The following is a 16,634-nucleotide window of genomic DNA, read 5'->3' on the forward strand; positions in this document are numbered from 1 at the left end:
CACCATTTGCATCGATCCCTTCCCTCGACAGTGCACATGCTTTATCGTAATCTGCAGCTCAGCCTTGATTCGGCACCAATGAACAGATCTGCAATTCACGTAAAGGACAGGAGAGACGCGCACACACCTTGATATGGTCCATCATGAGTTGCTTCTGTGCATATAAAAGAGAACAGTCTGGACACTTGAAAACAGACACCTTCTGGTTTTCGATGTGTTGGTCAAAGTGGCGATACAGCAGAGTTTGCAGGGTAAATACAGTGTCGCACATGGAACACTTATATATTATTCTAAAACAGAGGAGTACATGGAAATGTCAGTCAGCCCTCATCTCTCAAGCCAAAGAAACTGCTACTAACTTCTCATCGCTCAAGAACTCAGGAGGCAGAAGCAGTGAGAACACATAAACACAATTAAAAGAAACAAACTTTTGAAGGCAACTGGTATCACTCAAGTGTAGGTCGGTCTTAACATTTTGGGTAAAGATACATTCAACCAAATTTGCTTCGAAGTCTAAATTAATGACTATTTTATGACTTAACAGATTTACAACTGACACATGTTTTTTATAAGGTTTTCACTCATTAGTTACTTTAACACCAGCAAAAGCACCCTTGATTTTTTTCTTTGTTTTCGAGGGTTCTTTTTTTTAAGATCAGACAAGGAACACAGCTCAATGGTGGTACCCTAACTTGAAAAAGATTTTGATTAATGAACTAAGTAAGCCAGCTCAACTTCCATAACTGCACAAACTGTTACTTGTTCCAAGTTATCTTTTAGACTTAGTAGCAATTTTACACTTGAACGTCATTCTATTCTTAACACAGAAAGTCCCACAGAGAAGCAAATCCACACTTCAACACCCGAATGTCCAACGTGCTTTAAATGGTTTAAAATACTGTCCACTGCAAACCATTTTGGGACCTCATACTACCAAGCAGCCTCCTTAAATTAATTTCACAAATTGGAACCTTCAGAAGACAATCCCTTGGATCCATCGACACCTTCCACTAAGGCTGGAGAGTCTGGAGAAGCGAAATTCCTCAACTCCCCACTACGGCCTTCGCCCCCAGGGAATGTGACAGGCCACGGTGAGCATATCTGCCCACAGTAGGGCACCCTTTCTTCGGTAACGATTCCAGGTTGTCCTGGTCCTTAGGGGAGTCCCTACAAGACCTGAGTGTCCTTTGAAGAATGATGAGAATAGGCACAAAGAATCCTAGGAAGCAGCTTAGGAAAATCGCAGAGAAACACTAACTGAAGATGAAAGTCAGAAATGGAAAAAAAGGCAACACTGAGGTTTCATTTGATGTTTCCGTGGCAAAGCTAAAGAAAAGGAAAGCCTCTTGAACCCACTTATCTTTCCTCCTGGGGTTGTAAGAGAACACTTCTCATGCATCTTCAAACCTCACTGCATTTCACTGTCGAAAAATTACGTATTTAATTCTTTTTCCCCACATGAGATTTATAAATTTAACTGGAGTGAGCGACACATGTTTTTACAAGGTCTTGACATGTTACTTAGGCACACAGCACAAGCACTATTGATTGGGGCGGGAGTATTCTTTAAGGTCAGACAAAGGTTTTACAGGACTTCACCAGACAGCTAAAAGGTGGACAATAATGGTGTGTCATCGTTAACTTTACCAGGTATGGCAAAGATATTCATTTCCTCACTGTTTTAAATAGCTTAGATTTGTAAATATTCTCTCGATATAAGTAATTAAATAAGAGCAGCTCTGTAAAAAAAATTTTAAGATGTTGCAGACACATACCAATGACATGAAAAGATTTTCATGAAAATTAAAACCACAGGAAATAAGACAGTATGCATGATGCAATTACATTTTTTAAAGGGAGTGGGGAACAAAATAAAAGACTCGTAACTCGTTATCTCTGCTGAATGATCATATGTGTATTCCCTTCATTGTTTGGCTCGTCTATATTTCCTGATTTTTCTGTAATTAGCACACAACAATAAGACAAAAAGAACAGCTTCTAGAAAAGAACTAAGATTTACTAGCTGTGCCAAAAATTTTCTCAGGATTCTGTTCTTACATTTTCAGAAATAACTATTTCATGAAAAATGGCATGGCTCGTTTTATTCATGCTACATTGCTTTGGAGTAGGGTTTTGTTTGTTTTGAGTTGCTGCCTTCTACTTAAATAGCAAAGAAAGCACAGAGAATCTACTTACTTAGGCATTTTTCTGAGGAACGGGTTGTTAGTATAATATCAGAATTCTGCCCCATGAACTAACAACTATAAAGGGGGAACAGTGACTTTTACAGGGAATGGGGGGACACCAACTGGACTAGATGGTGGAGGTTAGTCACATCACTCCTACAAGGACAGGTAAGCGTGTCCTTGTAGGAGTCCCCAACGTGTCCCCAACGTGACGTGATGAGAACATTCTGGCCAAGAGTGCCACTTACGGCAACCAAAACCCTCCCGGACCAAGGGCTAACCCTGAAATGGATGTAAAAACAAAGGAATAAAAGGGTTCTAAGCTCTGACATCACAAACCTCCTCCATCGCCACTGGCCGAACCTAACCAGGTGTAATGCACCATCCCGAGCATCGTACCATCCCCGCACCTGCGTTAGGTGAATTCACCCTACCAGCCAGTTAGTTCACAGAGGGGACCCTGAGACTCGGATGGGACAATCTGCTTCACGTGTGTCAATCCCGGGGCCATGGTTCAAATTCAGTTTCGTCCAACTCCAAACTCCTCCACTGTGCTGCGACTGTAATTCCACGCGTATTTTAGTTCTTAGGCACTTGTTCAAAATCTGTCTCTGATACAATTCTTAACTTTGGAGTTCTCATGTATCCACTTATATACGTTTAGAAGTGGCAAATGAAAGGCACAAAGCATCAAAAGAAACTGCTATTTACCAGATGTCAAGGAAAATACAGAAATAGACACGAGACTGTATCATCATAAAATCCAGTCATGGACATTGAAAATGATCTCAAATGACCCAAAAAAGACTAAAGGGTGTTCAAAGCTTCCTTTTACACGGCAGGGAGACATGCCCGACCAGACACTGGAAAACAAGGAACAAAGCACTAGAACAGGTCGAGTACCTAGCGACACTACATAAACCTTCATTAAAAAAAAAAATCTGGTGCCGTGCTTTTCAAATTGAGGAGGGGGACTACAGGGTTTTATGGGTATATTTTCAGACTTCTATCTATTCCCTAAAGAAGATAGGGGGATTTTTATGTTAATCTTTAAAAATTAATATAAATCATTTGCATAACTTTTCTCATTTACATAAAACCACTGCTAGGAGATTTCAGTGCCTGAGATTCCACTATAGTGGGGGCTACTGATTTATTTCAGGCTCATATAAACAGAACAGAGATGGATTTAATGTCAAAAGGAAGCTTTTGGGTCAAATGTAGGCCAAACAGCCTTCCGGCGTGGTGCAGGAAGGGTTTATAGGAGGTAGATCAGGGAAGGGGCAGGAAAGAGTAATCTCAAGGCATACTGCAGCTCAGCGTGTGACAAACCACAGAGCCCGAGGAGCAGCACCTGGTGCTACAGCCAGGCCTCGGTTTAGCCCAGCACCGGTCATCACCCCGAATCAATATTGTTAACTTAAAGCTCACTGATTTGGGAGTTTCGTTGCAGTGTATTTGTAAATTTGTTTTATAGTTTAAAATGCAGTAATTGATGCCCATCTTTAGGCTTGGCACTCATTAAAGAATCATTGTCGTAAAACAACATGTTAAGAAAATATTGGAATAATGTTTTCTTACACATTATTCAAATTTGAGGAATATTGTTTTAGCTTATTTTAATCATTTGCTGCCCTGTATTTCCAGGTAACAACTAATGTTCCAGGTTTCATGCACATTTCAGTGAATAAAGTTTTTTTATTTGAATAAAGGAATCAATCAAAACTATGTTCACTGGCGGGGAAGATAATGCTGGTGTCTAGGAGCCTGACGGCCACAAATACCAAAGACTGTTCAATGTCATTCGTTGGAATCGACACACCAAGCTGTGTATTGATCCTTTAATGTATAATCTGTCTCATTTTGAGGATCTACAAAGATCAGAGTGAAGGTCCTATTAGAATAAAACTTCATTTTATCACAGTCTTTTAGTAAACAGTCACTTCTGTAGTGTTTAGTCAATAACATTTCCCCAAAACTAAATGTTACAACAAAAGCCAGACAATATAACATGGCATATCTGCATATCTTCTCCCTAATACTTCCTTGATTATGGAGTGATGGGCAAAAACACTCCACTAGATTTGAGGCTGCAAATCTTATCATAATTATCAAATCCTACAGTGCCATAAATAATACAGGGGAAAAAGTGAACATGACCATTAGTATTTAATCCAGTGCTGTTATGTGCACAAAATCAGAGGGGGTGGGGAGGACATGGGAAGAAACTAATGGCACAGAGCCCCTCCACGCTCCAGATGTGGGGCCTGTGTGCTCGGCATTTGAAGCACATCATCTCGTTTCATCCTCACACAAACCCAGGGACATAAGCATTACCCTCGCTTTACAGGGGAGAAGACGAATTCTGAGACAGAGTGAGTGACAGTCCAAGTTCGCACAGCCGGTGGGTGGGCGTAGGATTCTGACTCCGTGCCCACACTTACTCCCCTTCACTAAGCTCCCCCTATTGTGAACAAGCAGCCCCCTAATTGTCTGCTGAAGCACCGCTTCATTATTAAAGGCACAAAAAAAGCAAAAATTGACAATGTTAAGAGCGAGATTAAGGCAAAAGTGAAATACACCTTTACTAATACTGGCTATAAAGTTAATTCAGTAACCAGTAACCATTCTTAAATTGACTTCATCTTATGTTACTGTGAAAAATGGATCCTACAAGAAAGAAACTACGGAAAAATGGAAAGATGACCGTTGTTTAGTTTTCCGAGAACTTGTTAAAATCATCATAAGAAAAAGAATAAAATTTATAAATATTCACTTGTTTACTAAAAACTGACGACAAGAGCAATAATAATAAGTGACACTTGGGGACAAAGACTTCCCCCGGAAAGAACCTAAAGGTTCAGGGAGCTCTGAGCTCCGAGGTGTGGGCTGCACTGCAGGAGCGTCAGAATCTACACGGGGGGCACCACTTTTCCCATCTTCGATTTTCCACAGAAAATCCACAGAACTACTACCTCCTCGAAATTAGGAATAAAGCAGCGGAGTAGAGGTCAAACGGAGCATGACTTACTTTGGTTCTCCTATCTTGATGCCGGGATGCTGTGTGTAGGCGTGGGAATGTGTGCTTGGGGCAGACTTAAACGCCATTGGACAAATAGGACACTTGTAGAAGACTTCACAGTGAGAACCTTGAATGTGAGACTTCAGTGCGGCCACATCAGAGTACACAACATTGCAATGTACACATCTGTTAGAAAAATAAATACGCAGTCGTTAGAACGAGACCATTACGCACGTGTAACTTAACTGTGTAAAATGAACGCATTGTAACGGCCTTTTGAGGTTTCTAATAGCTTTTTGGAAGTGCGCTTCATTTTTTCCCATTTTTATATGTAAGAAGGAAGACCATGAAGAAGAAGAAAAAGAAAATTGAAATGGTCTAGACTTTGAGCATCTTAAAGATTCTCGGAATGGATGCCCAGACTGGGGTGAGAACAAAGGAGCATAGGGACCATATCGAGGCCTGGAACACAGCAAGATCCTGTGACTCCTGGCTTTGCAGAAGACTCCCATCCGCTGAATCCTGACATCAGGGCCCTGTGGTTCCTAGCCGTCCCCTCTACCCAATGTCATCTCCAGTGGAAGATCTGCACTATCTAACCCTACATGCCATCAAGAGAGGCACACAGAGGAATGAGTAAGCGTGGGCTCCCAAGCCGTGGCCACTGTTTCCTGGTATACACTGATGTGGTTAATATAGCCGGAGGTTTGGGGGCCCATCAGGTAGAGAACGTCACCCACCTAGATTGTGTGTCTCCTGGAAAATAAATTCAAGTACACTTATATTTGTTTAAGAAATGACACAAATTGTAAACTTCTGAACAATCAACATTTCTAAATACAACTGCCTCTCTAGCTAACCTCTTCCTGACTTTCTAATAATTTGATTCTCTCATTTCTTGTTCACATCTGGCCCTACAGAAACAAACTTTAAAACTTCGATGCACTTCTCCCCGACCGCACCCTTCTCACTCAAGGACCCTCAGCAACACTGACGACAGCACACCCATGTGACGACCTCGTCCGTCCTTTGTTCACACCCGACGGAGTGGTCTCTGTGGACTCTCGAGGGTCTACATGGATATAATATCCCTGGCAGACATGTTCCTGGATATGAATGGGACCTGGAGAGGAAGACCGTGGACAGGGCCAGCCTTCCAGGAGACCGAGCTCAGCGACTTCTGCATTAATCTAAGGTATTTCTAGTCTTTGAACCTCACTTCTGAATTCACAGAGCTGCTTCCAAAGTCACATAGGAGTGGCATGCTCTGAATTACATGTGTTCTATAAAGCGTGCCGTGTCAAGCTTTGTGAGCACTTTAAAAAAAAATCATTATTAATGCATAAGCATTTTAAACGACTTGAGGCAAAATGTTCAGCAGCATATACATAAAAACACTAAATAACAAAAGGAGAATAATTAAGGAAAATTCCTTTAGCCCATCTACTTAAACTATTATGTGAGGTAATAAAGCCACCCAAGCATATGGAAATTATTTTGGGTTAACTTGAACTTGTGTTGTCTTAAACAGGTTATTATTGATCCTCTCTAGGCCAGTTTCTCATTTGTAAAATGAGAAGATCATTTTTTAGTCCTCCCCAACCCTAAACGTCTATGATTCCTATGAAAGAGAAAGATTACATAATACAATAAAAGATGGGTTACTAAGGAAACAGAAGGATCTTCGACACCATGACTCATGAACAAAAGATTTTCCCATCAAGGGTAGAAAAGTGATTTCAAAGGGCAAAAGACCAAGGAAAGGCAAAAAAGGAACAAAGATTTCATTCTCTGAAGTCGTCCTGTGTGAGAGGAAGAGTTAATCCAAAGAAAATAAACAGCAAGTTAAAGGATCTACCGTTGATGAAGGAGGTGGCTACAGCTTGGTCCAAAGAGTCAATGGAAGCCAAGGGAAAACCCTCCCAATGTAAGGAAAGAAAGAGAGAGAGAATTGCCCATAAGTGGGAAAAAAGGTTCAAGGACAACAAGAGGCCAGTAGGGAATATAAATAAGACAAATAGAAGGCAGAATTTGAAAGGGTCACAGAATATCCTATTGCTACTAAAAATCAGTCTATTAATATTTAATATACCAGAAGTCTGTTGTATTCTGGGTACCCAATCAAGTTTATTTTTTAATTTAAAAAAATGTTTACACTATATAATTCTATAATTCTACTTTCAAGATGCAGATCCAATGGGTTGAGAAGCAGGAAAATTCAGATAAATACTTGACTATTACTAAATCAATCAGAAACTAGAAATAAGTCCCTCAGTGTGTGGGAGATGCACTATGATCAAGGAGAGAGAGAAAACAAAACATAGTGAATCAAGAAGAGACAAAGTAAGGCGTGGGAATCGTGTTAGAGAGATGCCTCTGCCTTAAAAAAAAAAAAAAAAAAAAATTAAAAAATAGAGAGCCAAAAGGAGGGAAAAACATACAAGGCCAAGGGCTGCTAAACCCCAGTCAATATTACACTGGACCATTATTTGAAACAGCCAAGGAAAAAACCAAGGTCAAATTATTTTGTATTCCATAAAGAGGTAAACATGAACTAAACTTCAGAATATACAGAGTACCTTTAAAGCTTATAAGCTTCATATCGGAAAAAAAAAATCTATACTAAACACAAAAAATTTTAGTAAAAATTCAAAGCCCCCAATTTAAGCAACTCTGTGAATGGGGCAAGAAAGAGAGAGAGAGAGAGAGAGAGAGAGAGAGAGAGAATATGCAAGGGATGTGCTTTTCCTACCTAGTGAGTTCATTACTATAAGCCTGCCTACTGAGCCTCTGTTTTAATTTAGGGAAGGTACCAGGAATAGCAAGAGTTACAGATGTCTTATTTCCTTTCCTCATTCCAATCTAAGTTTACTTTCATTATATCAGAAAAATAAACTAAACGTCTGAGGAAAGTTTGGCATCCATCAGCAGTCAGAAAATGTTGTAGAACTGTTTTCCATCGTGAAACAAAGAATCCAGCAACAACAGTTTCGAAACATGGGATGAGAACCAAATTACCTCGTGTAAGGAGTCTGTGGAATCAAGGGCACCTTCAATGTGTGACTTTCTCCCTGAAGACATAGTATGCATCTTGATTATCCTGTTTTACTCTCTAATATCCCAGTGGAGAAAGAGGCAAGCGTCACACCAATTTTATAGACAGGGCACCATGGCACAGAGAGAACACAGGAAATACTGCACAATTGGCAGCAGAACTGGTACCCAAGACTCTGGTTTCTTCCAAACCAAAGGTTTTCTACTAGAGTAGATTCCTAATCCATTCAACATTGGAGGCATGAGGAAAAAATGTGAAGCAAGCCTCTCTTAGTGTTAGAAAAATTAACAGAGGACGTGGTTCCATAGTTTAGCAGTTAGCACATCTGCTTTACACGCAGAAGGTCCTGGGTTTGTGCCCCAGTGGAGCCACGGTCTATGGTCTATGGTCTATGGCCATGCCACCCTGAACAAGCCCGATATCTGATCTTGGAAGCTAAGCAGGATCGGGCCTGGTTAGTACTTGAATGGGAGACCACCTAGAAAGACCAGGTGCTGTAGGCATACATAATAATAAATAATCAGTAATAGAAAAAAAAGAAAAAAGAAAAATGAACAGAGCCACCTAGGAACTGGTGATGCTGTAACCTAAACTTAACTGAAATAAAACTGTCAAATCATACCAACTGGACTCCATTTTTGTAAAACATGGTATAACTATATTACAACTAAAAAAATACTATATATTAGCAATCTAACATTAAACACGTTTAAGATAAACACACAATACAGTAATACCTCTATTAACAAAGACATTGTGTATCAATAACAGGTTTTCTTGGTGGGCCTTTACTGGGTCAAAATATAAAAGGCAGCAGAATGCATTTCAGAAGGTCACAAAGTGGAGGATAAAGTTCAAGTACATCATCACTCAATATTAGCTAAACTAACATTAGATTTGGCAGATGCTGTAAAAGACACATCTGAGCATCTTAAGGGGGCAGTGGAAGGGGTCACAGTTAAGATGTGTGAACATGAGGGAGAAGTGTGAACTCAGGTAATGGAGAAGCAGGAATAAAGGAAGGTTATCCGGCATGCAAGGCTCTCCCACAAAGAGCACCGTTAGGAAAGAACATACACCCAATCCTCCAACATGACAAAATAAAAGTGAGGGACCATCGCATCCCTTCTGGTTTGATTAGAGGAGGAAGGATTAAGAGGTACGGAAAAGCACAGTGTTCTTGCACGGGTTAAAAAGGCTCTAGAGAGCATGACAACGACAGTATGCTAGAAAGGGTGCAGGAAGAAAAGGCTCTAACAGTCATATCAAAGCCAAACTTTGCCATATGCACAATTTTGCCTGAAGGATGGGCTCCGCTTCCCCTCAGCTCTGTGTGGGCCAGCGGGCCAAGACCACATTAAAGGATTCAAACAGATGAACTCTTAACGACACACGAGCTCGGTTCCCAGAGGATCTGTTAATCGAGGTATCACTGTATGACCCTGATCACTATGCGCACAGGCCACTCGAAATGCTGTGCAGTCCTAAGTGAACGAGCTTTACTTGCACGTAAGCGAACGAAATACTGACCGAAAACCAACTCTCCGCGTGTAGTGCAGACAGTTCTTGGTGACGTGGGTCTGGAAGTGCACCGACCTGCAGATGGCCCCGCACTCGGGGCAGGTGTAGGGAGATTTGTGCTGATGGATTCTCTGGTGTGATGCATAGCTGCACTGGTTAGGAAGCAGCATCTGGCAGATAGTGCAAGTCTTCTAAACAAACCAAAGGGGGAGACAGGGTTGGTCCTACGAAGTATTTTCTAATACGCGAAGAAGCTTGGTTAAACCTCAAAATAATTACACAGTGGTCATTTCAAATACGATAATTGATTCTAAGACCAAGGAAAAAGCAAAACTCGAAAGTTAAATGTTCAGTGGAAAATTCCTTACCCTGTAAAACAAAAATAATATGTACTATGTAGTCAGGCTCATCCCAAAGTATGAGGAAGAGAAGGTCCTGGGTTTGTGCCCCAGTGGAGCCACGGTCTATGGTCTATGGCCATGCCACCCTGAACAAGCCCGATATCTGATCTTGGAAGCTAAGCAGGATCGGGCCTGGTTAGTACTTGAATGGGAGACCACCTAGAAAGACCAGGTGCTGTAGGCATACATAATAATAAATAATCAGTAATAGAAAAAAAAGAAAAAAGAAAAATGAACAGAGCCACCTAGGAACTGGTGATACTGTAACCTAAACTTAACTGAAATAAAACTGTCAAATCATACCAACTGGACTCCATTTTTGTAAAACATGGTATAACTATATTACAACTAAAAAAAAATACTGTATGTTAGCAATCTAACATTAAACACGTTTAAGATAAACACACAATACAGTAATACCTCTATTAACAAAGACATTGTGTATCAATAACAGGTTTTCTTGGTGGGCCTTTACTGGGTCAAAATATAAAAGGCAGCAGAATGCATTTCAGAAGGTCACAAAGTGGAGGATAAAGTTCAAGTACATCATCACTCAATATTAGCTAAACTAACATTAGATTTGGCAGATGCTGTAAAAGACACATCTGAGCATCTTAAGGGGGCAGTGGAAGGGGTCACAGTTAAGATGTGTGAACATGAGGGAGAAGTGTGAACTCAGGTAATGGAGAAGCAGGAATAAAGGAAGGTTATCCGGCATGCAAGGCTCTCCCACAAAGAGCACCGTTAGGAAAGAACATACACCCAATCCTCCAACATGACAAAATAAAAGTGAGGGACCATCGCATCCCTTCTGGTTTGATTAGAGGAGGAAGGATTAAGAGGTACGGAAAAGCACAGTGTTCTTGCACGGGTTAAAAAGGCTCTAGAGAGCATGACAACGACAGTATGCTAGAAAGGGTGCAGGAAGAAAAGGCTCTAACAGTCATATCAAAGCCAAACTTTGCCATATGCACAATTTTGCCTGAAGGATGGGCTCCGCTTCCCCTCAGCTCTGTGTGGGCCAGCGGGCCAAGACCACATTAAAGGATTCAAACAGATGAACTCTTAACGACACACGAGCTCGGTTCCCAGAGGATCTGTTAATCGAGGTATCACTGTATGACCCTGATCACTATGCGCACAGGCCACTCGAAATGCTGTGCAGTCCTAAGTGAACGAGCTTTACTTGCACGTAAGCGAACGAAATACTGACCGAAAACCAACTCTCCGCGTGTAGTGCAGACAGTTCTTGGTGACGTGGGTCTGGAAGTGCACCGACCTGCAGATGGCCCCGCACTCGGGGCAGGTGTAGGGAGATTTGTGCTGATGGATTCTCTGGTGTGATGCATAGCTGCACTGGTTAGGAAGCAGCATCTGGCAGATAGTGCAAGTCTTCTAAACAAACCAAAGGGGGAGACAGGGTTGGTCCTACGAAGTATTTTCTAATACGCGAAGAAGCTTGGTTAAACCTCAAAATAATTACACAGTGGTCATTTCAAATACGATAATTGATTCTAAGACCAAGGAAAAAGCAAAACTCGAAAGTTAAATGTTCAGTGGAAAATTCCTTACCCTGTAAAACAAAAATAATATGTACTATGTAGTCAGGCTCATCCCAAAGTATGAGGAAGAGGGAACGTCAGCTTTAGGGCGTGTTCCGATTTTGTTACTTCTGCATTTTGTTTAGTGTGAAGAAGAGGAATTCTTGCAAATTACGTAAGCGAATCAACATTAATGCATAATTACAAGTTTATGGGCATCTATCTTGACAACAGTCACAGTTCCCATAACTCAAAAAAACCTTCTTCAAAATAATAAAAATTAATTAGAAACTAGTCCAGTGTCTATTTTCCTTAAGTCATTTCGGTGTATGTGAAATCTGAAGTACAGGAATACAGAAGAACGGCCACCACAATCGGTTATTCTTTTTAATACGCGAATTGATTTTTAAATGGAGGAACTGGACATTATGTGATTCACAATTAAGACCAGTGAACTCAAGTTCAGATACATAAATTTAGATATTAAAAGGAACTTTAATCGAGAGCTTAAAATCTAGCCACGTAAAAAATAAAATTAAGACTAAAATCCTCTTTGGAAAGGCTCTAGATCATTAACTGACCAGAAAAAACTGAAACACACTATTTTTCATCCCCTTAGATGTAAGCACTAAACATGGCATATATTTGAAACATAAAAACAAAAATCTTAAGTGTAAACTGAGTACTACTTTTATTCCAAAAATAAACCTAACATAGCACAAGATAAAATGTGTTTGAATACTATTTTGATATTCATGCAAGTGTCTACGAGCTTCCAAAATATACAAAGAAAGCCTCAAAATATAGACTCTAGCTAAGATTTAAAGTAATCTTTTATAATGACAACAGAATTATGACATTTTAAAAAGACTTTTTATTCTTTTAGCTTTGGAATCAAGCCCAAATTAACGTTTAAACTTCTGAGTGACTAACAAAAATCAGAAACTCACTTGAAAATTCTTTCTTCGTTTTCTCCTGAAAGAACTAAAATACAAATTTTAGCCCACAAAATGTTTATTATAATCACAAAATAAGAACATTACAAGGAGCTTTGATGAAGTTAGCATCATTAAAAAAAACAGCATTTCTTTTCTAATAACAATATTCCAAAGGTTAAAACAAGCCACAGCAAAGAAAACCAACCAACAGTCATTAATTATAAAATCCTGTTGACATCTACCTTATCACTGGTAATTTGTTTCTCTGAACTAAAGTTTTCTATCTACTTCCACCACAGGCAGTGAATTATAATGTCTGAATTTCCACAGGCATCTTAGAATGTCTTGCACTTAGTAATAAAATCAATATATACTATATTAAAGTCAAGACATATTTTAGTTAGACAGACTGATAATTCCACCATAAGCCAAGTGATGAACTAAGTACTTTAAATAAATACATTTAGATACAACATCTCATTTAATTCTCATAATAATCTATGAACTAGATCGATAATATTATGTCCATTTTACAGATGAGGAAATGAGGTTTGGAGAAGTTAAGAAACTCGCCACAGCCCCACAGCTATTAAGTGTAAGAACCAGGATTTGAACTGGGTTCTGACTGCTACAAAGGCCTGTGATGGAGCGCTCGTGAGAGACCAGGCATGGGGGTTACAAGGAATGAACAAACAAGAATACACAGGAGAAAAACTCTCAGCAAATAACGACAACCATTATATGTCAGGGATACAGGTGATGCCCCTCCCTCCGCGGCTTCTCTTTTATCTGAAGCAGAGGGCTTACACTATTTTTACAACAGGAAAAAACAGCAATGAAAATAGAAAATCTACACAGGAGACAAAGTACGCGTTCTGTGAAAGCTGAAAAAAGTTTTCACGTTCTCTCTCATCAAGATATGTTAACAAATATCCTTCACAATACATAGAAAATTCACAACGAATTGCTTAAATACTCTTCCCTATTGATCGTTTACGTTTCTAATACATATGGAACTACACGAATGGTTATAGATGTGTTGCTGGATGAAAAGGCTTTGTTTCTATCAAGTTAACAATGTATTCCCAAAATTATTCAATTAAAAATAGGCTTTATGAGTTATTAAATGCTCTTTATGACAGAAACCTGTGACTGCAAAGACTGAAAAATGTTTTAGACTGACAGGGTCACCTAAACACCAACGTTTCAATACCAACCTCTCTCATACCAGTCCTTGGAGAGGGAAGTGTTCCCTTCGTGATGTTCTGTGTGGCAGGGTGGCCCCTGACAGCCCCATGGGGCTCTGTGAGAGCTCGTGGCAGCCATCCCTCCCCCACCCCCACCCCCACCCCACCCCTAGACCGCTATAGGAATGTGCACTCATCCATCTCCACTTTAGATCCAGAAGTACAAGGAGAAAGTGAGGGCCAGTGTGGACCACAGCCCCACGTCAAAATGCTTTCATATTTTGCGATGACTGTCACTGGGGAGTCACGCTGGATAAAGACCTCGTCTTCGGTTTATACGCACAGATGCGTATGTATCCATCACACACCGTATTTACTCCCACATTTCTCTCTGTTTACCTGCTTCCACTCCCCGCCTCTACTCCCTTCTGAGAAAAAGCATGCTGTCTGGACCGCAGACATTCTCCTCCTTGATGCTTGCGTGATGCGTGACATCAGCAGTTCTAAACGCGCACGAGTATTCTCTCGAGTTTTAATCACTGTACCTGTGTTTCATAGCGCTGGTGTCCCCGCTTCCTGATGTACTGGTGATGCAAAGGAGCCCTCCCTACCCCCCACCCCCCGCCCACTGCTTCTCCGGGGTCTTTGCATCCGGAGCCAGGACACACAGTCTCTCCGAATTGGATGTATTCGAGCAAAGGAGCGGTCAGGATTTTTGCGGTCTATGAGAACCTGACTTTCCTTTCCTTTTTTTTAAATCAAAGAAACTACAACATATCTTAAAACGCTACCTCTCTAAAAGTTGAGGCTATTTACAAGCGGCTAAAGCAATTTAATGGGACAGTCCCTGCCTTTCAAATAGAAAAAAGTATAATAAAATGCACTTAAATGATTTCGTGTGCCTTCTGACATTTTACTTGTACATCATCTGAAAATGGATAAATGTTTTTAGCATTTAGGTAAAAAATGGTAATTTATACTGTGTTCAGAGAACTGTTACTCTTTAAAGTAAGATATTACTTTCCAAAAGTCATGGAACGCGAGTCCGGGAAAATAGAGCTGGAAAGCAATCACGTTCCACATTTGACAACTACTTAGGCCGCGCCCTCTCTGCCCAGGCCTGGCATTGAGATCCACGGTCGACAGTGGCACCAGGCCGTGGGGAGAGGCGCAGGGCTCACCGTGGCCCTAGTCAGGGCTCAGAGATGTCTGAGAACAAGGAAAACAATTCTACGTGTTTTAATTCATACTTTAGGGAGAAAAACTGCCTGGGAAAGGTACGCGGCGGAAGGTTAGAAACGCTAGAGATACGTGAATAAATATAATACATATTTATGCTTAAATTTCAAAGAGACCAAAAGCCTGCAACAGCCTGAAACACTGGATCTAAAAGTCAAAACGCTGCCGGCTTCGCAATCAGCCCCAATGCGAAGTAAACTGTTCTGGCCTCGATATCAGCAGTTTCATAATCGTCTGTCTATGGTATAATTACCAAAAATAATAAAAATAAAGTATACCAGTTTGTTTTCTGGCTGTCACTTTCATACAATTTTACAATGAGAACACAGCGAAAGCATTTCATTTCAGATCTCACTTAAAGGGAAATAATACAAATCAAGAGAATTACAGCAGAAGTGACTATATATACATCTGTTCCCGAAGCTAGCTGGTTGTGGTGGTTTTGTCCTCAAATCATTCTGCTACACTAAAAATCCCTAATCAGAGCTGACAGTTAAATGAGCAGATTTTCAGAAAGCGGTATGGTTGACACATATCATCCACTCAGATAAGTCACTGATGACAGTGAACTATGAACTGGGACAGGACTAGTCTGACCAAAATGAATACACTTAAGACAGCAGGACCAAAAGCCAAGAGCCACAAGTCTTCAGCTAATGATGATATTTCGGGCAGGTGAGGAAACTGAGGTGGGCTCCGTGGTTTCCAGAAGAATCTGGCTGAGCGGAGTATGTCTAGAAATGAGAGTGGGCTGGGCTGCTCGAGATAATTCAGTGTACTTAGTATGTTGTGTTGATGGTGCCCAGAAAGTTTCTGAAACTAAACTGAGTCAGCCACCTCTGAGAATGAGGGCGGCTGAAGACGAGTCACCTTCATCTGCCCTCTCGACGCAGACGTGGACGTCACCCAAGTCCATTCCCATACGACTCCTACGGTCCTGCAACTGTGCAACGCTATGCTGTGCGTCTCTGTCTTAGGTTATCAGCGTGACCAAGGGAAAGAACAACGGACCAGCGGTAAAAAAAAATCTCGTCTTCAGTCCTGCTTCGGCCACTCCCTGGGCATTTGTTTCTTCAGTGTAAAACCAAAGGGCTGACCTGACCATCGGGCCTGTAACATTCTCTGATTCTATGGCTGATGTAGATTCTACAGGAAGAAAACAGTCTCTATCGATTAAGAGGTCACGACATGCACTTCCAGTCTGTACGCGGCTAAATGTAGTCAGGGCTTTACAGAGAGGTGAAGCAAGGACATTCCGATACATTTAAACAGCCGTTATTCAAGCTACAGTCGCCAGCTCTTACGTACTTCGTGGAAAGCTTGTCCTGCCTGTCCCCCCTCAGTGTGCCCCAAAGCGCACTTCCTCATCAGACAGGTCGGACCCCAAGCCCCAACTAGGGCAGATTTACTGGCGTTAAAAGCAGGTGCCTGTGTGCTCCATTTCTACTGCACTGCTTGGTTCCGTGAGGCTGGGAAGGAAAAAGATCCGTCAAAGACATTTGGCCATCCCGCCCTTCCCCTCAGCGGCCTGGTCCCCTGTGGCA

General features: G+C 41.1%; 1 protein-coding gene and 2 pseudogenes across 19 annotated transcripts in view; 2 read left to right on the forward strand and 1 right to left on the reverse strand.

Annotated features, from left to right (window-relative positions):
• ZNF532 (zinc finger protein 532) overlaps positions 1-16,634 on the reverse strand; it is a 95,891-nt gene that overhangs the window by 28,065 nt on the left and 51,192 nt on the right. For all 19 annotated transcript variants that reach the window (XM_023531145.1, XM_011361094.2, XM_023531142.1 and 16 more), the window contains 3 exons: positions 11,399-11,580; positions 5,218-5,394; positions 128-290 (listed from right to left, as the gene is read on the reverse strand). In XM_023531145.1, coding sequence (XP_023386913.1) covers positions 128-290; positions 5,218-5,394; positions 11,399-11,580 — 522 coding nt within the window. The remainder of the gene's footprint in view (positions 1-127; positions 291-5,217; positions 5,395-11,398; positions 11,581-16,634) is intronic.
• LOC111740390 lies at positions 8,651-8,766 on the forward strand (annotated as a pseudogene).
• Positions 10,254-10,369, forward strand: LOC111740391 (annotated as a pseudogene).

Source organism: Pteropus vampyrus, unplaced genomic scaffold (genome assembly GCF_000151845.1).
Source record: "Pteropus vampyrus isolate Shadow unplaced genomic scaffold, Pvam_2.0 Scaffold62, whole genome shotgun sequence".
NCBI lineage: Eukaryota > Metazoa > Chordata > Mammalia > Chiroptera > Pteropodidae > Pteropus > Pteropus vampyrus.